Below are 26464 nucleotides of genomic sequence, written 5' to 3' on the forward strand. Positions count from 1 at the left end.
GTGGGTGTATAAACGAGAGACAAATGGATAATATATATGAGAGAGAATTGGAGAAAAAGAAATGAGTTACTAGGAGTTTTGCTGTGGGAAGCAGGTATGGTGGTCCCCGCCTGTAATCCCAGTACTTGGGAGGCTGAGACAGGAGGATCGTAGGTTCAAGGACAGCCTCAGCAAGTACTGACACTCTCAGCAACCTCGTGAGACCTTGTTTCATAATAAAAAGTAATATACGGTTGTGGGTGTGTAGTTTAGAGGTAGAATCCTCCTGGGTTCAATCCCCAGTACCAAAAATAAATAAGTAAATTAATTAATAAAAAATAAAGAGGGCTGGGGATGGACCTAAGAGATAGAATGCCCCGGGTCCAATTTCTAGTACCATAAATAAATAAAGACCAATAAAGATAGAGCCGGGGGTTTAGTTCAATCAGAGACCACTTGTCTCGCATACACAGGCCCCAGGTCAGATGCCCAGCACTGCAAATAACAATAATAAAATAAATGAATAAGCCGGGCGTGGTGGCGCACGCTTGTAATCCCTGCGCTTGGGAGGCTGAGACAGGAGGATCGCGCAGGTTCGAAGCCAGCCTCAGCTGGCTTAAGAGACCCTGTTTCCAAAAAATATATAAAATAGGTCTGGGAGTGTAGCCCGGAGGTAGAAGGCACCTGTGTTCCATCTCCAGTAACACACACACACACACACACACACACACACACACACACACACACACACACTATGATAAAATAAATGAATAAATAAAAATATCCAGAAAACCCCAGAGTATTTGAAACTTCGATAAAATACCTGCAAATAATTCATTAGTCAAAAGAAAAAAAATAGTTCTAAGAGAAACTAGAAAATATAAAACTGAATGACCATAGAAACAGCAAATCAGAGTAAGAATCAGCTAAGGCTGTGCTTGGAGGGAGAATGACAGCTCTAAACTAACTACACTGAATAAGAAAAGAGTGTGTGTGTAAGAGGTCTAAAGTTAAGGACCTAAGACTCTGCCTTAAAAACCCAGAAAAACTAAGAACAAAATAAATCTGAAATGCATAGAAAGAAGGAAATATAAGGCAGGCGTGGTGGCCACGCCTGCAATCCCAGGACTCGGGGGGCTGAGACAGGCGGATCACAGGTTCACTTCCAGCCTCAGCTGCTTAGCGAGGCCCTCCGCAACTTAGTGAGACCCTGTTTCCAAATAAAGAATAAAAAATAGGGCTGGTAGCCAGTGTGCCGATACTGGGAAATGGCTTCAAAATGTATTTGAAAATAGATTTGCTATTAATGTGCCGGCACTGGAAAATGACTTTGATATTAATGTATCAGAAAACGACTTTGGTACTGGTGTATCGGAAATCAGTTTCAAAATGTAAAAAGCAGTCAGGGCCTGGTTCCTGCCAGGCACTCGGGCAGCTGTTATGACGCAGAGTTCTCTCACCCAAAAGTAATTAGCAAGTACACGGGAGAGCTGGGACCCAGGGCCTTCGTATCCTGAACACAGGTTTACATAAAAAGTAACTTCTAGCAGATAGGCTAGAATCCCCCAAGAATGAGGAGGAGGGTACGGGCCTCTGTCAAGGGGGGCAGAGACCATGTGACCCCTGGCTTTGTTCATCATTTTGGTCCTAACAGAGACCTGGGCCTGCACTGGCATCTAAGCCGAAAAGCTTTGGGGCTGAGCAAGAAAGCCCATCATCACAATCCCCATCATCACAATCCCCATCATCACAATCCCCATCATCATAAAAAGGGGCCTGCAGGGGGCGAAGGGGCGGGCTCGCCTAGGCCAGAAGATGATTGGCTGAGCAGGATGAAGGATAATGTATCTTTATAAAAACTCTTCTGTATCCAAAACCCCAGGAACTTATTTTCAAGTGACTCCACTACATCCTCCCCCCTGCGGTGTTTTAATTTCTGTCCTTTCTGCTTTGGTAATAATAAAATTGCTTAAGAAGAGCTCGGGCTATCCTTTTCTAAAATAGCTAACAAGAACCCGCAGCTACACCTCGCACCAGTACAGTTTTGCTGTGCCACCGTAACAGCCAGGCTTGGAGGTGCGCGCTTGTGAACCCAGTACTTGGGAGGCCGAGACAGGAGGATCAAGGTTTGAGGCCAGCCTCGGTTACTAAGGTCCTCAGTATTTATTTATTTATTTATTTATTTATTTATTTATTTATTTTTGTGGTGGTGGGGATGGAACCCAGGAGCTTTCTACCTCTGGGCTACACTTCCAGACCTATTTTTTTATATATATTTTATTAGAAACAGGGTCTCACTAAGTTGCTGAGAGCCTCACTAAGTAGCTGAGGCTGGCTTCGAACCTGTGCGATCCTCCTGTCTCAGCCTCCCAAGTGCTGGGATTACAAGCGTGCGCCACCATGCCCGGCTAGGCCCTCAGTATTTAGTGAGAGCGTGTTTCCAAATAAAAAATAAAATAGGCCTGGGGTGTAGCTCAGAGGCAGAAGGCCTCTGGGTTCTATTTCCAGTACCACCAAAAACAAAACAAAACAAACTATAGGGCTGGGGATGTCCGATTCCCAGTTCTGAAAAAAATAAAAGGAAAAGAAAAGAGAAAGAGAAAGGGGAAAGAAAGACTAAAGTAAAAAAAAGGAAATTAGTGAAATAAAAGGCACAGACAAACGACAGAGAAAACTAATAAAGCTAAAAACTGATTCTTGGGGAAGAGGAGGGAAATTGAAAGGCACAGGTAAGTCTGGGCTTCTTTTCTGTCTTTATTACGTTGCGTTTTCCTTGCTGGCTGCGCATGGACCTGCTGACCGGCGCTGGGCTGCGGGCTTGGGCGAGGAGGCGGAGGAGCGAGCGGGCGCCGGGTCCAGGTGCAGGTGCAGGTGCAGGTGCAGGTGCAGGTGCAGGTGCAGGTGCAGGTGCAGGTGCAGGTGCAGGTGCAGGGCGAGCCCGGGCCGGCTGCGCATGCGCCTTCCGCGCGCCCGCTCACTGCTGGATCCTGCGGACGCTCTGCACCTGGAAGGTCTGCGCATGCGAGCCCCACTCACGGAAGTGCTTGTAGTCGCCCGAGTGGTGGTCACTCTCCAGCACGTACTGGAAGCCCCGGTAGCCGGGAAACTGGGAGCAAACCCAGCTGGAAGAGGAGAGAGAGGGTCAGCTCTCCTTCAGAGGCACCAGCCATCCCAGCTGGCTTCACTGATGGATGCAGGCCCTCTCCCCGCCCCTGCGCCTTTAGCATGCCTTTCCCGCCAGGAAAATCCTGCCAGCCCAGCCGTGTGTGTCCGTCGGGGCCCAGCACTCCATCAGGGCACCCTGACCGTCCCCCGGCCCGGGCCACCGTCCTACCAAGTTCCATCATCTGAAGATTATTTGCAAAATGCCAGCCTCCCCTGCCACCAGGCCGGCACGTGGGGTCGGCGCGGGTGGTGCGTTCCTGCTGTCCCCAGTTAGCAGACAGCTGCCCTGCCAGGGGCAGGAGCCTCATAAAGAAATGAGCGAATGGCCGGGCTGGTGCGGCACGCCCGCCATCCCAGCATTCGGGAGGCTGAGACAGGAGGATCGCGGTTCGCGGAAGGCCTCAGCTACTTAGTGAGGCATCCCCTTCCTGTGGGCATGGTGATTGGTTGAGAATGGAGCACGTGACCCAAGTTGGACCTATGAGTGCCTTCCCTGGAAACGCTGATGGAATTATTGAGAAGGGCAGCCTCTCCCAGGGGCTGGGATGCAAAGATGAAGACGCCATCTCTGCCTTCACATGGGAAGACCTCGTCTAGGAATACAGCCACGCCAAGCCAGGCAAAGCAAGGCAGATGGACCCTGATGGCACCTGGACCCCACAGTGCCTGAAGCTATTACAAGGGTCAGTGAACGTTATTTGGGCTTTAACAAGTTGGGTCTGGTTTTCCGTCACCTGTAAGCCCAAGAATTCTGCCCGAGACCCCTCTCTGCCCCCACCTTCAAGTTCTCCTCTGGAGGGCGGGCTCTGGCCCCAGGCAGACCCTTCCCAGCACCCTCTCTGCCCCACCAGAGTCCTGAGCACACTTACGCGCCAGAGTGGACGTGGAAGGAGCCCACCTGGTTGCCGTCCCAGCCCATGGCCTGGAGGGAGGGGTAGTCGTCACTCAGCTCTCCCTTCCTGCCCAGGAAATTCTCCTCCTCAAAGATGGTCAGCCTGGAGTCACGGTGGTTCTGTGGGTACAGGGAACCGCTTCAGACCACCAGGCACCCAGCAGGAAACCCGGGCGTCTTGGCCATCAACGAAAAATGGTGTCATAAAGGAGATCTAAGCTCCAGAAGAATGACTATGGTCTGCTCGCCTGCTGAGGAGAGCCACTTTCTAGGTCTTAAGTTTATTATCATTCTTTCTCTTTATTTTTATTTGGGTGGTGCTGGGGATCGAACCCAGGACCTCATGCATGCTAACCAGGTGCTCTACCACTGAGCTATGCTCCACCTCTCAGGGTTCTGTTTTTATAACAAGGTTAAGTGTGCCTAGATACAGATGTAGCTATAACATACGTAAATAGATGATACAGGACAGATACAGTTAGAGGTCTGGCACAGGTAGAGACAGGGCCTCTTGCTAGCAATTGAGAACACAAGTCCCCTCTACTGCTTTTATAACCGTGGCTTGTCTCAGAAGTACGATTATTAGTGATTTTTACTTTTTTATTCTGTCATACATATATCAGGGTCCTCCCCCCCCCCGAATTTTGGATGATAAATATAGCCACTTAGATCATTTGAAATGAATCAAATTGCCTTGAAGGAACATAAAAATTAAGTGTTAGCTTCCTAGCCAGACAAGGGTGTGCATGCCTGTAATCTCAGTACTAGGAGGCTGAGACAGGAGGATAACAGGTTCAAGGCCAGCCTCAGCAACTTACCAAGACTCTCAGCAACCTAGCCAGACCCTGTTTTGAAAGAAAACTAGAAAAATAGAAGGGCTGGGAAGTGTGTGTAGCTCAGAGGTATAATGCTCCGGGGTTTAATCCCATATATATATATATATATATATATATATATATATATATATATAAAATTAATATTGTTTTTTCCATCTGTAAGATGGGGTAGCAGTGTCCACCTCCACCCATACTCCAAAAACAGCAGTAAAATGCAAAATCAGGAGCACCAGGAATTAAGACCAAGGTTCCCCCCAGGGCCCCCGAGTCACGAGAAGAGGGACGCAGCAGGCCGGCTCCCATCATAACCAGACTCGCAATGGGCAAGCGTTGATGGCGGCTCTGGCTCAGACACGCTTCTCCTTCCCCACCCCAAGGGTGCTGTGGCCCCTTATCAAGACGAAGATACTGAGGGTCAGAGGAGCCGACGCCGGGGACTCAGGGAGAGGTCCCTGGAGTGTGACCCCCGCAGGGCCCGGGCCTCTGGGAGGCCGCGGTGGACTCACGGCGCAGGCCACGGGCCGGAAGGAGGTGAGCCTCTCAGCTGGGTAGGCCGTGTTCCCGCTCCAGGCGTCCCAGCACGGGTACTCGCCGCGCTCCAGCACGTACTGCTGCCCCTGGAAGCCAGCGTGCTCGAAGCCCACCCACCTGCGGACACAGAGCCAGGGGTCTCTCTGGAGCGCCTGTGCCCCCGGGAGGCACTGGGCTGGCGCTGCTGGGCATCGCCCTCCCAGTAGCGGTCCAGGCCAGAGCCCTGCAGCCCCCCCACTCACTGTGTCCCCATTAGGCCAGGGGACTGCTCTGCGAGGGTGCTGAGGACCCAGCACGGTGGTGGCCACTTAGGCCGGGTGACCTGACCGCCCTGGGCTGACCCAAGCCTCGCTGGGTTCCTCAGAACCCTGCCAGACCATGTGCAGAGGGGCAAGCTTGTGGGGAGCTTCCCCCCTCCTCAGTCCTCCTCCTGCCCTTCATCCCCTTCCTCCTCACCCTCCTCTGCCCCTACTTTGCCACTCCACCTGCTCCTGCTCCTCCCCATACCTCCTTCCCCCTCCTCCTCCTGCTCCTTCTCCTTCCTTCTTTGCCTCTCCTCCTCCTCCTCCTCCTTCTCCTCCTCCTCCTCCTCCTCCTCCTCCTCCTTCTTCTTCTTCTTCTTCTTCTTCTTCTTCTTCTTCTTCTTCCTCTCTCTCTCTCTCTCTCTCTCCTCTCTCCCCACCCCCGCCCTCGGCTACAATAGCTACGGGGCGTCACCCCTGGCTGCCTGCCATCTGCCCCCCTTTTCCTTTCATATCGTGAGGAACGAGAGCCGGGAGGCTGGGGCCGCGTGGGCCCTGCATTTGCTGCCTCTGTAGGTAACAAGTGGCCGGGATTGGTCCAGGTTCACGGCCTCCTTCCTGGCCGAGCCCGTCCGCCTGCTGCACACGGCCCGAGATGGTTCCCATGCGAGCCCCCATTTCCCGGTCTATAGACACAGAAGCTAAACGGGCGCTCCTGCGGGCTGAGGTGCGCACAGCCCGCCAGGGCAGCACTTGCCGGCGTGACACTAAGTGTCTCCAGATCCCACAGAGGACCCTGCTTGCCCTCAGTCAGCTTTCCAGCTGTCTAGAACCTTCCATCCAGTGTGATAGCCACTGGCCACAGCCAGCTAATCACATTGGCACATAAATAAATCCGTAGTGGCCGCGTATGACCTGCGTGTGGCTCTGGACTGGACAGCGCTGGTGTAGACAGTCATCCTGGCAGAAAACCTGCAGGATATTAGGGCCTCCCTGTGTTAGGACTGTGACCCAAGCACCAAACTACCTTCCCCCTCTCTCTCCAAAGAGAGCTCATGCTTGGAGTCTCAGGCCACAAAAGTGAGCTAAAAATCAGTAGCATTTTTAAAGTAGTTTTTTGTTTTGTTTTTGTTTTTTTGCAGTACTGGGGATAGAACCCAGGGGCATTCTACCTCCAAGCTACACCCCCAGCCCTATTTTTTAGTCTGTTTGTTTGTTTGTTTATTTATTTATTTATTTATTTATTTACGGGTCTGGGGATGGAACCTAGGGGCATTTGACCTCCGAGCTACACCCCCTGCCCTAATTTTTAGTCTATTTTTTTATTTTTTATTTATTTATTTATTTTTTTGCGGGCCTGGGGATGGAACCCAGGGGCATTTGACCTCCGAGCTACACCCCCTGCCCTATTTTTAGTCTATTTATTTATTTATTTATTTATTTATTTATTTATTTATTTACGGGTCTGGGGATGGAACCTAGGGGCATTTGACCTCCGAGCTACACCCCCTGCCCTATTTTTTAGTCTTTTTTTTTTTTTTTTTTTTTTTGCGGGCCTGGGGATGGAACCCAGGGGCATTTGACCTCCAAGCTACACCCCCTGCCCTATTTTTTATTCTTTATTTCGAAACCAGGTCTCACTGAGTTGCAGAGAGCCTCGCTAAGTAGCTGAGGCTGTCCGCGAACCGCGATCCTCCGATCTCAGTCTCCCAGATGCCGGGATTACAAGCGTGTGCGCCACCACGCCCGGCTTAGTCTTTTCATTTTTGAAACAGGGTCTCACTGAGTTACAGAGGGCCTCGCTAAGCAGCTGAGGCTGTCCGCGAACCGCGATCCTCAGGTCTCAGCCTCCCAAATGCTGGGATGACAAGCGTGCGCCGCCACGCCCGGCTGCCTTCTATTTTGGGTGATGTCAAATTTCAATTTATGCCTGAAAGGGACATTTTAGAGACCTGGCACTCAGTTCTTAGGAGCATTTCCCACCGGGCTGCCTCATCCAGTGGGCAGGACGGTGTGAGCGGTACCCCTCTAGTTGGGCAGTGCTCAACATCTCAGGCTTCAGAAGCGCACACAGGCCCAGTCAGAGCCTACCGAGACAGGGCTGAGAACATCTGAGAGTCCCGGCACACTCTCCAGCTCCCACCCCTCACGCCCCCAGACCCAGTGTCCCCCAGACTCACGCGCCGCTCAGCACTTTCAAGGATCTCACGGTCTCAAAGCCAAGCTCCAGCACGCTGGGGCAATCCGCTGTGAACTCATGCCGCCGGCCCTGGAAGCCCTCCTCGTCCCACACCACAATCTGCACCAGAAAGAAAAGGAGGGGCCCCACAGGCGTCAGAATCCTCTGGAGTGGGAGTTGGGGGGCTGTCCTCAGGACTCAGGGCAGAGTCGGAAGGAAAATGGGTGCCTCCAGGGCCGGGCGGGTGAGCTGAGGAGCGATGTGGGGTCTGCAGAAGGCAGGTAATGGGCACTCTCTCTAGCACCGCCAGCTGTTGCCAAGTGGTAATGCAGCCTAGGTTCTTAAAGGGTGAGAGCAAACTCAAATGTATTCGAAATACAAAGAGGGTCAAAGAAATCAAGACAAAAGACTGCAGCCTTTGCCAGAGAGCGCAGGAGCTCACGTTTGGGAGGCGGAAGACCCAAGTTCAAATTCAAGCACTCTCTGCATCCCCAGGCGCCTGGATTGCAATGTCTGCACAGTGGATGCTCAGAAGGCGCCCCAGGGGAGGTGGAGCTCCGTGGAGGTGGAGATGGGGTTTTAGGACTCAGGCTGGACCCGCATCCCCGAGCCCCTGGACACCCGTGCTGAGCCCCTTCCTACCTTCCAGTGTCCCGCCGACTTGGTGCATTGCAAGGCCATGCTGGCTCCTTCCTGCACAGGAGAAGGACGCAGTGACCTTCGGCCCCAACTCGCTGCTGTACTCAGACCCCGAAAGAGTCAGAGTCAAGATGTCGTGGAGATACAACGGGCCCGGGGCAAAGCCCGCGTTAGCCCATTCCCGCCCCATCCTTTCCAACTGAGAGCAGAGCATCCTACCTCCATCTCTGAGCTCACCCACTCAGACTCCGAGCCCCACTCTGTGGTCTAATCTGCTCGCTGTGAGAAATCTCCCGTGACCGCCGGGCGGTGGGCCCCTCCTCCCAGCCAGCACCAAAGCTCCCGGCTTAATAAGGGCTTTCAAACGCAGCACCAACCCAAAGAGCAACTGTCCGGGTAGAAATGCAAGCCACAAAGCCGGGCGTGGGGGCGCACACGCTTGTCATCCCAGCATTTGGGAGGCTGAGACCTGGAGGATCTCAGTTCAAGGACAGCCTCAGCTACTTAGCGAGGCCCTCAGCAACTCAGTGAGACCCTGTTTCCAAATAAAGAATAATTAAAAAAAAAACATAGGGCTGGGGGTGCAGCTTGGAGGTAGAATGTTCCTGGGTTCCATCCCCAGTACCAAAAAAAAAAAAAAAAAGACAATGTAAGCAATAAAATTGTGCTGGTTTTAAATGGGTGTTATCCAGCGCAGTGGTACATCCCTGCAACCCCCAGAGGTACTTTCCCAGGCTGAGATGGAAGGGTCGCAGGTTCAAGGCCAGCCTCAGCACCTCAGCCAGCCCCTGGGGCCCGGGGTGTAGCTCGGTGGTAGAGCGTCCTTGGGTTCAGTCCCCAGAACCAGGATGGAAGGAAGAGGGAGAGAGATAGGGAAAGAAAAGAAAGGAAGAAAAGAGGGCCGCAGTGCAGCCTGGGCGTTGGGTCTGTTCTTGGGTAGGGCGAGGATGGGGTTCGGGGTGACACAGTGACCCCCCCAGGCCTGGGGACCTGGGCTCCCCCCGTTCCAGGACCTCGGGTAGAGCTCTGCTCCCACCAGGACTTACCGAGATGGGCCCAGAGAACTTGTCAGAGCCAGGACGGGCCAAGGTCAAGCTCTTATAGGCAGGGAGGAGAGAGGGGCCCCCAGAGACAAATCCCCAAGTCAGCAAGTGAGCCCAGAGACAAAGGCCAGTCCTGGCCCAAGCCCCAGTACAGAGGCGTCAGCAGCTAGGGCCGGGGACGGGTCAGGTCACCTCCCCCAGGGGCCAGCCCCGGACAAGGCGGGAGGTGGAAGGTCTGTCTGCTGCCTTCCCTTCCAAACCGCAGGCATCTTGGCCGGGGACCAGTATCTGCCCCCTCCTGCGGCTCCCCCCCCCCGCCCTCCCTCTCTCCTTCCCCGGGGGTCTTGGCCCAGGATAAAAGGCCGAAGGGAGGCTGCAGAGTGGGGGGCCCGGAAGTGCTCCAGGAGCAGGACTGGCCCCGGCCCAGCGTGATGCCAGACAGAGCCAGGGCCCCAGAGACACACCTGTGCAGACAGACCCCCACGCACGGCGCCCTGCCCGGCTTCGCTGAGTCCAGATCATGTGACCGCACTGAGGGCCCTTCTCTCAGCCGGCCTCAGGGGCTCCATTTGGGAAAGGAGGGAATCAGACCACGTGGCTTCCGGCATCGGCTGTGTGTGGGAGTCTAGGACCCCTGGACCACTGTCTCTGCCCCTCGGTGTCTTGGTCCCGACCAGGTCCTCGGCTGTCGCGCTGGGCTTCTCTGGCCTCCTCTGTCGCCATCTGAGTTTCCCCAGCGTCCCCTGTCCCCTGCTTCTGTCACGACCCTCTGGAAGGATAGTGTCACCACTAGATGCTGAGAGATGGCTGCCGCGGCCAGGCCCTGCCACTGGGGAGGCTCCGAGCCGGGCTCCCGCGCCCCCAGCCACCAGCTCCGTCCCTGATGCTAATAGTGGGCTACTGACCGGTCCGGAAAGGACAGGGCCCAGTGTGGCCAAAAGGCCCCGGGGCCTCAAAGTCCAGCCCGTCTGAGCTCAGAGAGTGCCTGGCTTCCCACCTGGACCGAGGTCTCACCTCGTCTTTAAGTGTCCAGCGAGAGGACCTGGTGCTAGAAGCCACAGGAGGTGGACCCAGCCTCTTAGCTCCAGGGCGAGCTCGGGGGGGCGGGGGGGCTGCAGACCAGATGTCGCCCCCTCCTCAGCCTTCCCGGCCCAGTTATATTTTGCTTACTGTCCTCTTCCTTTTGTGGTCCTGAGGACTGAACCCGGGGCATCTACCTCTGAGCTACACCCTCAGCCCTATTTTATTTTATTTTTTTGTGTCTCTGTGTGTTACTGGGGATAGAACCCAGGGGCATTAATTCTACCTCCGAGATACACCGCGCCCAGCCGTATTTTTTATTTTTTATTATCATTATTTTTTGTGATGCTGGGGGTGGAACCCAGGGGTTTTCTACCTCCAGGCTATACTCCCAGACCTATTATTTATTTTTTTAATTTGGAAACAGGGTCTCACTAAGTTGCTGAGAGCCTCACTAAGTAGCCGAGGCTGGCTTCAAACCTGTGCGATCCTCCTGTCTCTGTTTCCCAAGCCCGGCGATTATAAACTTGCGCCACCACGCCCGGCTAATTCTTTATTTTGAAACAGAGTCTCACTGAGTTGCAAAGGGCCTCACTAAGTAGTAGCTGAGGCTGTCCTTGAACCGAATCCTCCCGTCTCAGCCTCCCGAATGCTGGGATTACAAGCGTGAGCCACCAGGCCCGGCTCTATTTTATTTTATTTTTTACTTGGAAACAGGGTTTCATTAAGTTTCTGAGGGGCTCATTAAAGTTGTCAAGGCTGGCCTCGAACCCACAATCCTCCTGTCTCAGCCTCCTGAGTATTAAAATAACAGGTGTGTTTGGCCACCATGCCACACTTCAGTGCTACTTAGATGTGTGACATCTAAGAAGAACCCACTACCCACCTGCAGCTGTGGACACAAAGCCAAGCCCAGACACACACAGCGCAGCACAGGGCGCAGGGGGCTGGGCCAGGACTCAACTCTGGGCTCCTGTGTTCCAGGGCTCCCCCCTGCCCCTGCCCCATGCCCCAGCCAGGGCGGCCCATCCCTGGGCAGGGACACGGCAGCCTCACAATGGAAAGCGCCACCTCTGCAGGAACCCCGGCCCGCGTCCTGCTGAGCCAGCTCCCCTCTGTGGGGCAGACTATAGCACCGGGCGCCTGCCAGATTATAAAATGGGGGGTCGGGCCCTGGTCACCCACAGCACCCGCCTGTCTGCCAGCAGGAAGTCTAAGTCCCAGGTAAGAGGAAAGTGGGCTGCCTCCAGGGCTAACAGGAGAGGCCAGGGGGAAGGGGGGAAGGGAGGGAGGGGCGGGCACAGAGGGCAGAAAAGTCAGAGAGAGAGAGAGAGAGAGAGAGAGAGAGAGAGAGAGAGAGAGAGAGAGAATATGAGTCCAGCCCGGGTGGGGTGAGGTTCCCAGAACAGGCTTGGGATGGCCAGGAGCCCAGATGTGGCCCAGATGTCTGGCCCGCAGGGATGGTGGAGGCCCGGAGCGGCCACAGGTCAGTCTTCCTCAGAGAGGCGGCCAGGCTGGGGAGAGCGCAGAGGCCCACCTCTCGCCCTTAGGGGGTCCTCCTGTTGTCTTTAAAACAGGAGGGAACACCCTCCCTTGGGGACAGTCGATGTCCTGATGTCTCATCACGACACATTCCAGAGAACCCACATCCCTGACATCCCCAGAGCCACCAGAAGCCGCTGGGATGGCGGGACCCCTCTCCGCCCACTGCCCACGCAGCCATTTTTAGAACCCTGGATGGCACCCATGGGTCCTGCCTGCCCCAGGCCCGCGTGGACTCTGCCTGAGCCCAGGGAAGGCCGGAGGCGGCCGGCCGGGAAGGGAGCTGGAGCCTGCGTGCGCTCTTCTGAAGAGATGTTAACTGAGGCTGTCCGAGGTGCCCGGCGGAGCCAGGGGCTGAGGGCAGAGGGCTGGGTAAATCAGGGAAAGGAGACGGCAGAGCGTTTTAATAAACCCCTCGCAGCGTCCATCTGCCCCGGCTGAGATGGGAGCCCGAGCTGGGCTGGGGCAGGGCGCCCTGTCCTCTGGGCCTGGGCTGCATGGGGCGGGGTGAGGCTCCAGCTCCTCCGGCACGGGCTTAGGGGCAGGTGGATGTGCTGTCCTTACCTTTGCCCGAGTGGGACGCTGCCCCAAGAAGCAGCTGCTCCCAGGCCTGGCAGGAAGGTGCACAGATGTTCTTAACTGGGAGAGGGGAGGGGACGAAGACCTTCAAAGCTGCGGCTACCTACAGAGCCGGGCGTGGCAGTGCACGCTTGTGCAAATACGGGAGGTCATGGGTTCTTGGCCAGCCTCAGCAACTTAGTGAGACCCTGTTTCAGAATAAGAAGAAAAGCGGGGCGTGGTGGCACACGCCTGTAATCCCAGCACTGGGGAGGCTGAGACAGGAGGGTCGTGGTTTGGGGCCAGCCCCAGCTACTTAGTGAGGCCCTCTGCAACTCAGTGAGACCCTGAATCGAAATAAAGCATAAAAATAGGGCTGGGGGTGCAGCTCAGAGATACTCCATCCCCAGTACTGCAAAAAGAAGGAGAAGGAGAAGGAGGAGAGGAGGAGGAGGAGGAGGAGGAGGAAGAGGAGGAGGAGGAGGAGGAGGACAATGGCTGGGGTGTAGCTGTGCAGGTTCAATCCCTGGCATCCCTAGGAAAAGCTTACTCCGCTAAAGGAGGTCAAGAGGGAGCAGTTTCCGGGCTAAGGACACGGGGCGCTGAAGGGGGCAGCGGGCGCCTGGGTCCAGCCAGAGCTCAGGGTTCTTTCTTGGTCCTGCAGGAAGGAACCATGTCTCAGCCTGCGAAGGCCTCAGCCACGGCGGCCGTGAACCCGGGGCCCGAGGGCAAGGCCAAGGGCGCCCCGCCAGCTGCACCGGCCCCCGGCCCCGGGCCCGCCGTGGCACCCACCTCCGTGCCCATGCCCAGCGCCAAGGTGGCCGAGATGCCTCCCGGGAGCTACAGGGTGAGGACCTGGGGCAGGGGACCGGCCTCCTCCTCTTTCCCCTCCCTCCTCCTCCTCCTCTCATCCCTCTTCCTCCCATTCTCCCTCCCATCTGTCCTCCTCCTTCCATCCCTCCCACTCCTTCCATTTCTCCTCTTCTCATCCCTCCTCCCATCCCTCCTCCTCTTATCCCTTCTCCTCTCACTTCTCCTCCTCCCACCCTTTCTTCCATCTCTCCTCCTTCCTTCCTCCATATGGCCTCCTTCTCTCAGTGCTCCTCCCCCATCCTCCTCCTCCTCCCTCCCATCCCTCCTCCTCCCCACCCTTTCTCCTCTTCCTCCTTCCTCCCATTCCTCCTCCTCCCCATCCTCCCTCCTACCCATCCTCTCTCCTACCCATCCTCCCATCCCTCCTCCTCCCCATCCTCCCTATTCCTCCTCCTCCCCATCCTCCCTCCCATTCCTCCTCCTCCCCATCCTCCCTTCTCCCCATCCTCCCTCCTCCCCTGCACTTCCCCTCCTCCTCCTCCTCCTGCTCCCTGCCCTCCTCCCTCTCCCTCCTCTTCTCTGCTCCTTGGCCCGTTCTCTCCTCTCTCCCGTCCTCCCATCCCTTCCCTCCTCCACCCCCTTTCTCCATGCCCTCCTCCCTGGTCTCCTCCGTCCCAGCCACTCAGGAGCCCAGGACACTGGGCAGGGGTCTCAGCATGCCTCGAGAGGAAGGGGCCTGCTCTGGGCTGTGCAGTAACAACCAGGACCCAAAGCACAGCACGCAGGTCACAGCAGAAAGGACACCTGCGGGACAGGCGGCCGCCGCGCCCGCGTAGACCCAAAAGCCAGGAAGTGTCTGGGTTGGCGGCCGCCCAGCCTGTCCCGGGAGGGACGGGACCGGAGCACCCAAACCAGTGTCACACGGTCCAGGAGGAAGGAGTTGGGTAAAGGAGAGAGAGGCAGGGCGGGGGGGGGGGGGGGACAGACAGACAGACAAAACAGCACTGACTGTACAGTGTGGTCACCACAGAGGGCGCTAGCGGAGCCCCAGCTACCCAAGCGTGGAGGAGGAGCAATCTGGGCAGGCTTCCTGGAGAAGGAGGCACCTGAGCCTAGGACAGAGGCGAGCACCTGAGGTCCAGCCTAGAACCCAAGTCAGGCGGGCGGTGGGAGCTTCGAGATGGGGCTGCGCGGTGGCGGAGGGAGTGCTCCAGCTTGGAGGACCTCACAGAGGAGGTTCTGGAAGGGAGGCCCTGTTTCTAATGGCGGCGCAGGCCAGCCGTGGGAGTGGCTGGACGCAGGTTTGTTGGTCTGGCCTGGCTCCACCTCCCACTGCCCTCCGCGGGGGCCTCTGTCTGTCTCGCAGCTGGTGGTCTTCGAGCAGGAGAACTTCCAGGGTCGCCGGGCGGAGTTCTCCGGGGAGTGCCTGAACCTGGGGGACCGCGGCTTTGACCGGATCCGCAGCCTCCTCGTCACCTCGGGACCGTGAGTGCCGGGCGGGCCGGGGCCGCCTTCCACCCTCTGCCCCAGCCGTGTACGTGGTGTCAGCACACTTCCCGGGCGCCTGCCGTGTGCGGGCACCAGGCTGGTGGCGCCTCCGTTTGGCCAGTCCGTGTTGCGAATCCGACACGGAGGTACACACCTTCCTCTCCACTCGATGGACGAGGAAACTGGGTCTCAGAGCGGTCATCCGAATAGCGCCGCTCACACCGACGGGAGTCACGGTTCTGAGCGCCAGCAAAATACAGCAAAATACAGCTGTGGAAGGAATCTCCTAGTCCATCAGGAGGGCAGGAGGAGCCTGGGCCCAAGCGTCCGCCTGGGGCCCCCCTCCCGGGTGTCAAGCTGCCCCAGAGGGACGCTAAGTCCCTGTGCGAGCCAGCAGGTGCCGGCGCCGGCTGAGGGCTGGCCCAGGTGTCTGCCCCAAGCTGGGCCAAGGAGGGACTGTCCTCACCCTCATTTAACAGATGGGGAAACTGAGGCTCTTCAGGGGTGTTAGTTGGCCATGGTCACTGTAACGCTGAAATTGAGTCAAGGGTCACAAGGGAGGCAAAATCCAGCAAAGGAGAGTGAGACCAAGCACTATTTTTTTTTTTTTTTTTTTTTTTTGCAGTACTGGGGATGGGATCCAGGAGCATTCTACCTCCAAACTACTCCCCCGGCCCTACTTTTTATTCTTTATTTTGAAACAGGGTCTCACTGAGTTGCAAAGGGCCTCACTAAGTAGCCGAGGCTGGCCGCGAGCCGTGATCCTCCGGTCTCAGCCTCCCAAGTGCTGGGATTACAAGCGTGCGCCACCACGCCTGGCTTTGAGACCAGGTGCTTTATTTGCGCTCCCAGGGGAGGTCTGTCGACCCAGAAACCTAGCGGTCTGCAGACAGGAGGTGAGGGCATTTAGGTAGCGGGGTCGGGGCTGGGGGCTGGCGAGGAGGGAGAATGGAGGTCCTTTGGCGACATCTGGGGTCTGCCCCATCTCTGCTTCTGGCTTCCCGGGCTCCAGGCTCTCCTGTCCCAGCTGCAGGGTCCCATGAGGGGAGGGGGGGACCCAACCTATCAGTCACCTCCTGGTTTGTGGCAGCATTTTACTTGGGTCAGCTGATCTCGCTCCCTGGGCATGGTGTCCTATTTCTGCCTGGCCATTACTCGGGGCTACTCAGGTCCCACAATCCCCAGGGGCAGCAGAAATGAATGTCCCTCAGTCTGGCTGTTCTCGTACCGGCCTGAGCATGAGGTCAGGGTGCTGGGTGGTGACCCCTGTGCTTATTTTCCCCGCTCCAAGGAGCGTGGTCCTGCCTCCTGAGCATCCCAGGGTCGCTCGCAGTACAAAGGGCAGACACAGGTTTCGAGCTCAGACGGCATGGGTTTGAGTCTCAGCTGTGTCCACCTCGTTCAGTCTCCAAGCCTTGATCTGCTCCTCTCTGAAATGGGGAGAGTCTCCGTCCTCTCTGGCCGTCCTGGGCATCCCGAGGCTTCCACAGGTGGCGCTGAGTGGGCGGGGCACCCTACCTCCGCAGGTGACAGTGATGACGATTCCCCCCACCCACATTCCTGAGTTTACCAGGCTACCCTGCTCCTTAGTGCCTTCTGCACCCACCCCACCCCCGCTGTGGTTAAGGCCACCTCGGCCCCGCCCCTGGCCCCAAACCCAGCTGGGAACAGAAACTGCCGGATGTGGCCAGCCTGGGGTTTCAGGCTGTTTTGGGTGCTGATGACTCAAACCCAGAGTATTTCTCCTCAGAGATGCATCTGGTCTCCGCTGCGTGCTCCAGGCTGAGCACAGATGGACAGAAATGGACCTGTGGTCCAGGCCGGGGGCAGGGCCAGCGCGGCTGTGGGGAGCAGGCTGGAGAGAAAGAGATGGGCGGGGAAGAGGGGAAGGCAATGTCTGGGCAGCAGGGCAGGAGGGAGGCGCACATGAGACCCCGGAGCCTCGTGTCGCCTTGGCCTGAGGACACGGCCCCTCTCAGCCTCCGTTTCCAAAGCCGTGGATTGAGGTTCCTGCCCGGCTCCTCTTCGGGCTTGCAGACTCAGGTGACCGCAGCAATGAGGCAAAGCATTGGCATAAATATTTAAAATTCCCACTCAGGGGCCACTTGAGAAAGACAAGGGTGGGCGGAGCTGGGTGGCAGGATTACAACAGCGCCTGTCTGTCTGCCTGCCTGCCTGCTTGTCTGTCTAAAAGTTCAGCCCAGCAGCAGCTTCCTTCCCTCCCCCACCTTTTTTTTTTTTTTTTTGTGGCTTTGGGGATGGAACCCAGGGGCATTCTCCCTCCGAGCTACACCTCCAGCCTATTTTCTATTCTTTATTTTGAAACGGGGTCTCACTGAGTTGCAGAGGCCTCGCTAAGTAGCTGAGGCTGTCCGCGAACTGCGGTCCTCCTGTCTCAGCCTCCCAGATGCTGGGATGACAACTGTGCGCCACCAGGCCGCCCTCTTTCATCGCAAATGACATCACCTATTGTGCTTACTCTGTGTTGAATCTGCACCGTGCAGCCTCTGTTTTAGGATCTCAGACCTCCTGACAAGGCCGAGGAAATTCTTCCCTCTCTTTTACTGAGGCTTAGTGGCCAACGTGACTGCCCCAAGTGACACTGCAAATAGGTGTGCGGGCTGAGATTAGAATCCAGAACCTGCTGCTTCCCCACCCCTTCCTATCCACCCAGGCATCTACCCATCCAAGCATTCGCCATCCATGTATCCATCTCTGGATCAATCCATCCAGCCTTCAGTCCACTATCTAGCCATTCCTCATCATCCACCCACCTGTCCATCCAGCCATCTACTCAGCCATTTACTTAACTATCTACCTATCCATCCATTCCCCTACCCATCCATTCAATCATCTGTTCATCTATCCACCCACCCATCACCCACCCACCTACCACCCACCCACCCATCCATCCACCATCTACCATCCATCCAATCTCCATCCACCCACCATCCACCCACCATCCACCCATCCATCTATCCATCCATCCACCCATCTATCCATCCATCCACCCATCTATCCATCCATCCATCCACCCATCCATCCATCCATCCACCCATCCATCCATCCACCATCTATCATCCATCCATCCGTCCTCCATCCACCCACCATCTACCCATCCACTCATCTACCCATCCATCCATCCATCCATCCATCCTCCATTCACCCACCATCCACCCATCCATCTATCCAACCATCCACCCATCCATCTATCCTTCCAATCATCCATCCATCCACCTACCCACCTATCCTTCCATCCACTCACCCATCCATCCATTCATCCACCCACCCATCCATTCACCTACCCACCCATCCTTCCATCCATCCATCCATCATCCATCCACCCATCCATCCATCCATCCATCCACCCATCATCCATCCATTATCCATCCATCCATCATCCATCCATCCATCCATCCATCCATCCATCCATCCACCATATTTTTCTTCTCCACTCCAGACCAGGTAGAGCGGAGGCCGACTCGGCTGCACTCTGAAGCACGTGTCCTCACTTTCGATTCTGTCACTCCAGTGCGGCTGGCCCATCCTTCAGCGGCACCGAGGCTCCTGGGACGCCTCCGGTCTCCATCTGTCAGGGCTCCTCTCCGCCGTCTTTCTGTCCCAGCAGCCCCCAGGAAGACGGCACGTGTGCCCCGGTTCCCTCAGCTCTCCCTGAGAATGCCCAAACACACAGAGAGCAAAGGCCCGGGGCCCTCGGCCAGCCCTCTCCTTCGTAGAATGGGAATCGCCCTGTCTCCCCAGAATCGCTGGTCCTTCCCACACAAGCTCCCTTCCCGTCCTTAATGGCCCTTAATCCAGCCAAATGGGGAGAGACAGGAACCAGCCCCACCGACTTCAGAATACTAATCCATCCTGAACAACTCCATGTGCACTGCCATATCCCACCAAGTCACACAGGTATCTGAGATTTATTTTTTTGGTATTAGGGATTAAACCAAGGGGTGCTCTACCTCCAGTCTACACCCCCAGCCCTATTTTATTTTATTTTTAAATTTTGGATCAGGATCGCACTAAGTTGCTAAGGGCCTCAGTAAGTTGTTGACACTGGCCTCAAACCTGCAATCCTCCTGTTTCAACCTCCCAACTACTGGCAAGTACTATAGTGCCCAGCTAAAACCTATTTCTGAGTTATCTGGCGTTGGGTCCTTATAGTACCCAAAGCATGTTTAGATGCTACATTTGCAAAAATAGCGTATTCAGCTGGGGATGGTGACGCATGCTTGTAATCCCAGTACTTGGGAGGCTGAGGCAGGAGGATGGCAGGTTTAAGGACAGCCTCAGTAAATAGTGCAACTCTCAGCAATTTATTTTATTTTATTTATTTATTTATTTATATTTTTTGGTGGTACTGGGGTTCCTGGAAGCCCTTCTACCTCCGGGCTACACTCCCAGACCTATTTTTTATATATTTTTATTTGGAAACAGGGTCTCTTAAGCCAGCACGGCTGGCTTGGAACCTGCACGATCCTCCCGTCTCCGCCTCCCAAGCGCGGGGATGACAAGAGTGCGCCACCACGCCCTGCTACCTCTCAGCAATTTAACGAGACACGCCCTGTTTCAAAATAAAAATAAAATAGGGCTGAGGGTGTAGTTTAGGGGGTAGAATGCCTCTGGGTTCAATTTCTAGGGCCTAAAAACAAAGAACCAACAGTGTACTCAGATTATTACACACTTATCTCATTCGAGCTTTCACCAGCCCCAGAAAAGCGTCCCGGTGTAGCTGAGGAAGCCAAGGTTCAGAGAGGTGAAGCCGCTGCCCGTGTCGCACAGCCTAGACAGAACAGCCGCCTCGGGTCCACCTCGGACCCCCCTGCGGCCTCGGGGCTGCTTTGCCGGGGGGGACGGGCCAGCGCGGGGAGGGGGAGGACCATCTGCCGATGGCTTCCTCTCTCTTCCTCTGCCCCTCCTGCTCCTTCCTTCCTCCCGCAGCTGGGTGGCCTTCGAGCAGTCCAACTTCCGCGGGGAGATGTTCGTCCTGGAGAAGGGGGAGTACCCGCGCTGGGACTCCTGGTCCAGCAGCTACCGCAGTGACCGGCTCGTGTCCTTCCGACCCATCAGGATGGTGAGTGGCTCCGGGGCGGCGGCCTGGGCCGCTGGTGGGCGAGGGGACAGAGGAAGGAATGGGCCCGGGAGCTCTGGGTCCTCATTCTCAGAAATCTGTCCAGAAGCCCACATCCTCCATGGGGACCTGGCACACGCTAGGGACCCGGGGCAGGTCCACGCACAGAAACCTCTCTCCTCTTTTCCTGCTGCTGTGGAAATTAGAACCCCCTCCCAGCTGTTAGAGCTGAGGGATCACTCTCTTTGTAGTACGTTTTAATCCCTGGGTGCACCTGACACCCTCCTAGGGAGCTTTGCTTTTCTCTTTCTCTTTCTTTCTTTCTTTCTTTCTTTCTTTCTTTCTTTCTTTCTTTCTTTCTTTCTGTGATACTGGGGATGGAACCCTTCTACCTCCGGGCTACACTCTATTTATTTATTTATTAATTGGATGGATGGATGGATGGATGGATGGATGGATGGGTAAGTGAATGGATGGGTGGATGGACGGATAGATAGATGGGTGGATGGAATGATGGGTGGGTAGGTGGATGGATGGATGGATGAATGGATGATGGCTGGCTGGCTGGCTGGCAGATTTATTTATTTATTTATTTATTTATTTATTTATTTATTTATTTATTGTGGAGGGGGGGCCCAGGAGATTTTCTACCTCTGGAATATACTCCCAGACTTATTTTTTAATACTTTATTTGGAAACAGGGTCTCACTAAGTTGCCGAGAGCCTCACTAAGTAGCTGAGGCTGGCTTCGAACCCGCGCGATCCTCCTGTCTCAGCCTCCCAAGCGCGGGGATTACAAGCGTGCGCCACCACACCCGGCTCAGAACATCCATTTTAAAAACAAGGAAACAGAGGCAAGAAGCGGGTGACGGAGTTTGAAGGCTATACACGGCTGGCCGGGGATGGGACTGGGCTTCACACTCAGCTCTGTGGACACAGAGACCCTGGAGGTTGACACCGCTGTGGCTCCTTCCAGACGCCGCTGTGCACGTCACCCCCTCGGTCCCGTAGCAGCTCCCGATTCCTTTTCTGTGGGTTCGGTGCTGGGGATTGGACCCAGGGTGGTCCTGCCTCTGAGCTACACCCCCAGCCCTTTTGATCTTTTATTATGAGTCAGGGTCTCACAGAGTCGCCGACCCTGCGGTCTTCCTGTCCCAGCCTCCCGTGGACTGAGACGCCGGGTGTGCGCCGTCACACCCAGCTTCCTGGTGTGAAAATATGGTGAGCTTTGTCCTCGGCAATCACGGGCACCTTTATACAACAAGACCGCCAAGGAAGCGTTAAAAGTTAGGCCAGCCTCGGGCCGGGCGTGGTGGCGCACGCTTGTCATCCCCGCGCTTGGGAGGCAGAGACAGGAGGATCGCGCAGGTTCGAAGCCAGCCGCGCTGGCTTAGGAGACCCTGTTTCCAAAAATAAAATAGGTCTGGGAGTGTAGTCCGGAGATAGACGGGCTTCCAGGAACCCCAGTACCACAAAAAAAAAAAAAAAAAAAAAAAAGGCCAGCCAGAACGGAGCCGTGCGCCCAAATGCAAGGGCGGCGTCTTCCCTCCTCTGCCCGACCACGGCTTGGGTATCTGGGTCTCGCCATGCCAGCGGGAGGCAAAAGCAGCCCCTTCTGCGGGTGGACAAACCCAGGCTCAGAGGGGCAGCACGGAACGCCCGAGGTAGTGGGCGTGGTGGCTCCTGCTCATAGTCCTGGTGCTTGGGAAACGGAGACAGTAGGATCGCAGGTTCGAAGCCAGCCTCAGCGATTTAGCAAGACCCTGTTTCCAAATGAAATTGAGCTGGGGAGCCGGGCGTGGTGGGCACGCTTGTCATTCCCGCGCTCGGGGGGCAGAGACAGGAGGATGGTGCAGGTTCGGAGCCAGCCGCGCGCGCTGGCTTAGGAGACCCTGTTTCCAAATGAAAATGTGAAAATAGGTCTGGGAGTGTAGCCCGGAGGTAGAAGGGCTTCCAGGAACCCCAGTACCACCAAAAAAAGGGGCTGTGGGTGTAGCCTGGAGGTGGGATGCCCCTGGGTTCCATCCCTAGCAGCGCGCACACACACACACACACACACACACACACACACACACCAGGTCACCAGCACACAAGTGTGAGAGGTGGGAATTGAACCCAGATCTGGGCTGCATCAGCGCCATCTGTGACTCCAGGGTCAATTTCTAACTTTAACTCCATTCACAGGGACATGTACGAAAGGGGTCTGGTTAATCTCCAGCGGCCGAGGGCTCGGCCTCTCTGAACCTCTGAGTCCCTGACCCCAGCAGCAAAGGCAATGAGCACTTTTTTTTTTTTTTTTTTGAGTATTTGGGTGTGTGCCAAGCATGGCATTCAGTGCTCTTTAAACAGATGTTTGTTTGTTTGTTTGTTTATTGTGTGTGTGTGTAACTGAGGATTGAACCCAGGGGCATTCTACCTCTGAGATACATCCCCCAGCTCTCTATTTTTTTCCCCTTTGAAACAGGGTCTTACTAAGTTGCGGAGGGTCTCACTAAATTGCTGAGACAGAGCCGGGCGCGGTGGCGCACGCTTGTGATCCCAGCATTCAGGAGGCTGAGACAGGAGGATCGCGGTTCGTGGACAGCCTCAGCTACTACTCAGTGAGGTCTTTTGCAACTCAGCGAGACCCTGTTTCAAAATAAAGAATAAAAAAATAGGGCTGGGGTGTCTCTTGGGGGTAGAATGCCCCTGGGCTCCATCCCCAGTACCGCAAAATAAATAAATAAATAAATAAATAAATAAATAAACAAACAAATGAATAGCTGAGGCTGGCTTCCAACCTGCCATCCTCCTGTGTCAGCCTCCCAAGTCCTGGGATGACCCATGGGTACCACCACGGCCAGCTAAATACCAGATAAGGGCTGACTTGCTCCATCCACAAGACCGTCCGGGATAAGGTGGGTCCTTCCAGGCCAGGCAGCAGTGACCCCCAAGAAGAGGCCCAGGGTGGCCCGAGCAGACCCCTCCCGCTCTGCGCACACAGGACGCCCCACCTGGCGCCTCCCCTCTGCTCGGCGCACACATGGCCTCCCTGACCCAGCCTCTCCTCCCCAGGACTCCCAGGAGCACAAGATCTGCCTGTTTGAAGGCGCCAACTTCAAGGGCAACACCATGGAGATCCAGGAGGACGACGTGCCCAGCCTCTGGGTCTACGGCTTCTGCGACCGCGTGGGCAGTGTGAGAGTGTCCAGTGGCACGTAAGCCTCCTCCCGCGGGTCCCCGGGAGGCTGCCCCTTGGCCTGGCATGGCGCGGGCCTTCTTGGTTCTGAACAGCTGTGGTTGGAAGCTTCCCAAACAGAGCCCCACGCCCCTGCGTCCATGGGAACACAGGAAGGGCCAAATGCCCACGGAGGGTCGCTTTACCCACCCTCGGCCTCCCAGCAGCCAGGCCAGGTGCCCCGGCCCCTCTGGCAAAGGTTAGCCTCCAGTCTCTTCATCTGCCCATCCTCTCCGAGCTCTGCTGACACTCTCAGGACCTTGGGCTTTTTTTTTTGGGGGGGGGGTCTGGGGATGGAACCCAGGGGCATTTGACCTCTAGGCTACACCCCAGCCCTATTTTTTATTCTTTATTTTGAAACAGGGTCTCACTGAGTTGCAGAGGGCCTCACTAAGTAGGCTGTCCGTGAACCGCGATCCTCCTTGTCTCAGCCTCCCGAATGCTGGGATGACAAGCGTGCGCCACCACGCCCGGCTCCTTGGTCTTTCCCCATCCTCTGCCCGTCCCTGAAGCCTGTATCCCCACCATCGCAGGCACCTGGTGTGCCCCAAGCCTTGTCTGAGAGCCAGGCACAGCGCCAGGCTCACCAGCACAGCAGAGGGGCCAGGTCCTGCCTTCAGGGAGGCCGGCCAGCCCAAGACAGCAGACCCACGGTGCCCCATGGTGCTGGGAATAGATGGCCGGATGGGGGTCGTGTCGCAGGCCAGAGGGAGGGCAGTCTCTGGCACTGGCCTGCGTCTGTCGGGCAGAGGGCGGGCAGGGATTAGCTGAAAGGGCTGACACTTAAACCAGGCTTACCGCGGGGCGTGGTGGTGCACGCTTGTCATCCCCGCGCTTGGGAGGCGGAGACAGGAGGATTGCGCAGGTTCGAAGCCAGCCACGTTGGTTTAAGAAACCCTGTTTCCAAATAGAAATATAAAATAGGTCTGGGAGTGTAGCCTGGAGGTAGAAGGGCTTCCAGGAGGTAGAAGGGTTTCCAGGAACCCCAGTACCACCAAAAAAAAAAAACCACACACACAAAAAACAACCAGGCTTTCCAAGATGAGCAGAGGGGCTCCGAGAGGGCCCTGGGAGAGACCCTCCCGGCATAGACAGTGAGCCAAGCCAAGTGAGAGACGGAGCACGGGTCGTGATGACTAGGTGCTATCCACAGACCAAGTCGTGCCAGTCTTTTAAATGAACAGCTGCTCTGTCTCATACGCCGCCGTGGGGAGCTGCGTTGTGAGCGCCGCTCCGCAGACAGGAAGCCGAGGTTCTGGGAACCTGTCCGCCTAGAGTCTCCCTGCCTGCCGCCGGCAGGGCTAGGCCCTGAGCCGGGTACTGTCTGATTCCAGACTGTGTGTCCCCAGTCGCCCCCGTACAAATTCACTAGATGCACAAAGAAGACTTAACTTTGGAAATAGGACTCGTCTAAACCGGACAAGATGGCGCACAGTCCTGGTGCTCGGGGAATGTGAGACAGGAGGATTGCAGATTCGAAGGCGGCCTCAGCAACTTACAGGGACCCTCGGCAACTCAGCCAGACTCTGTTTCAAAATAAAAATTAAAATGGGGCTGGGGGTGTGGTTCAGGGGCAAAATGCCCCTGGGTTCAATCCCCAGTGCAAAAAAGAAGGAAGAGGAAGAAGAGGAGGAGGAGGAGGAGGAGGAGGAGGAGGAGGAGGAAGAAGAGGAGGAGGAGGAGGAGAAAGAGGCGGAGGAGGAGGAGGACTGTCCACCTCAGTCCTCACCAGTCCTCGCTGACGTAATTCTGTTCTACTCCGAGCCCCGGTTTCCACATTCAGTGGGGCGTGGACCTCTCCCCACCACACACCGGCAGCCTGTTAGCAAATGGTTTTCCATTTGTCCCCCCAAAACATTCTTACTAAGCCAGGCACTCTGCCCGCCCCACTGTCTAGACTAAGAAGCCAAGGCAGGTCAGAGAAGCAGGGACCTTGCCCTGGGGCACACAGCAGTATGCCACAAAGCCGGGGCACAGGAACTGTGCTCCTAATCCCAGCACCTGGGAGGCTGAGGCAGGAGGATTGCAGGTTTGAGGTCAGGCCCAGCCTCCCCCTCCCCCAAGGTGGGAGATGGAGGATGGAGATGGAGTGGTCCAGGGTTGGGGTTCCCATGGCAACCCTCTTTCTCTCCTCCCAGCTGGGTCGGCTACCAGTATCCCGGCTACCGTGGATACCAGTACCTCCTGGAGCCCGGCGACTTCCGACACTGGAATGAGTGGGGGGCCTTCCAGCCGCAGATGCAGTCCGTGCGCCGCCTGCGGGACCGCCAGTGGCACCGTGAGGGCTGCTTCCCCGTCCTGGCCGCCGAGCCCCCCAAGTGAGCCGCGCTCCCGCCAGCCCCCTCCCCAGGCAAATAAAAGTTCCTGAAGCCAAACCGCCTCCGGGTCTGTGAGCGATGTCGCTGCGGGCTGCGGCTTCCTCTTCCTTCTAACAATAGGAACGGCAGACAGGGCACTTGCTTCCCGCACCTTCTCTTTCGGAACACTCGAGGGGGTTGGAATTGTGACTAGGGGGAACCGAGGCTCAGAGAGGGCAACTGACAGCCCAAGGTCACACAGCATGCAAGTCTAGACCTGAGCCCGGGCACTTTGCACAAACCTGGGTTTTCAAACTCTCTTCCTTCCGGCACCACCCTCTTCTCCGTGACCTTTGGCTCTATTTATACACCACCATCTGGGCTGTGGCGCAGGTGACATTTTTACCTAAACACACTCACCACTTTATGCTTATATGCACTGATTTGTAAATAATCTTTATGACACTTCAGGAAGCAGCAGGTCAGTAACGCACCAGAGATAGGAGCGAGCCTAGAGACTGGGCGCGGTGGTGGGGGCTCCTACGCCAGTGCTTGGGAGGCGGAGACAGGAGGATGGCAGGTTTGAGGTCAGTGCCCGGCGACGTGGGGAGACCGCGTCTCAAGATACAAAAGACAGTCTGGCTGGCGGTGTAACTCAGAGGTAGGACGCCCCTGGGTTCAACCCCTGGTAACACACACACACACACACACACACACACACACACACACACACCAATCTTGTAAACAAATCAGGTATAATTTGGAGACCGATATGGAATTCTCAGAAGACATGGCTGCCCGCCAAAGTTCCTGAGCCGGAACTCTGCTTTTTCTTTGACAAGATGGGTGATTGGCAGACATCAGAGAAAAATGAGCAGTGTGCTAGTACCAGTAGAAGTTGGATGTCTGTCTGTCTGTCTGTCTTCCTTCCTTCCTTCCTTTC

The 26464-nt window shown here is 56.1% G+C and overlaps 2 protein-coding genes across 2 annotated transcripts; one reads left to right on the top strand and one right to left on the bottom strand.

Annotated features, from left to right (window-relative positions):
* Nucleotides 1-2953: 2953 nt before the first annotated feature.
* CRYBA4 (crystallin beta A4) lies at nucleotides 2954-8505 on the bottom strand (the record flags this gene model as incomplete). The annotated part of the gene is made up of 5 exons (XM_080717625.1): nucleotides 2954-3101; nucleotides 4014-4156; nucleotides 5379-5520; nucleotides 7826-7944; nucleotides 8467-8505. 5 exons carry the CDS (start codon nucleotides 8503-8505, stop codon nucleotides 2954-2956), a joined length of 591 nt encoding a protein of 196 aa, XP_080573751.1.
* Nucleotides 8506-13299: 4794 nt separating this feature from the next.
* On the top strand, nucleotides 13300-25546 carry CRYBB1 (crystallin beta B1; the record flags this gene model as incomplete). Its single annotated transcript, XM_080717703.1, has 5 exons — nucleotides 13300-13473; nucleotides 14806-14924; nucleotides 19878-20010; nucleotides 23062-23204; nucleotides 25363-25546. The coding sequence occupies 5 exons, from the start codon at nucleotides 13300-13302 to the stop codon at nucleotides 25544-25546; spliced, it is 753 nt and encodes a 250-aa protein (XP_080573829.1).
* Nucleotides 25547-26464: the final 918 nt, after the last annotated feature.

This window comes from Muscardinus avellanarius (genome assembly GCF_963383645.1).
Source record: "Muscardinus avellanarius genome assembly, chromosome: 21".
In the NCBI taxonomy this organism is placed as follows: domain Eukaryota; kingdom Metazoa; phylum Chordata; class Mammalia; order Rodentia; family Gliridae; genus Muscardinus; species Muscardinus avellanarius.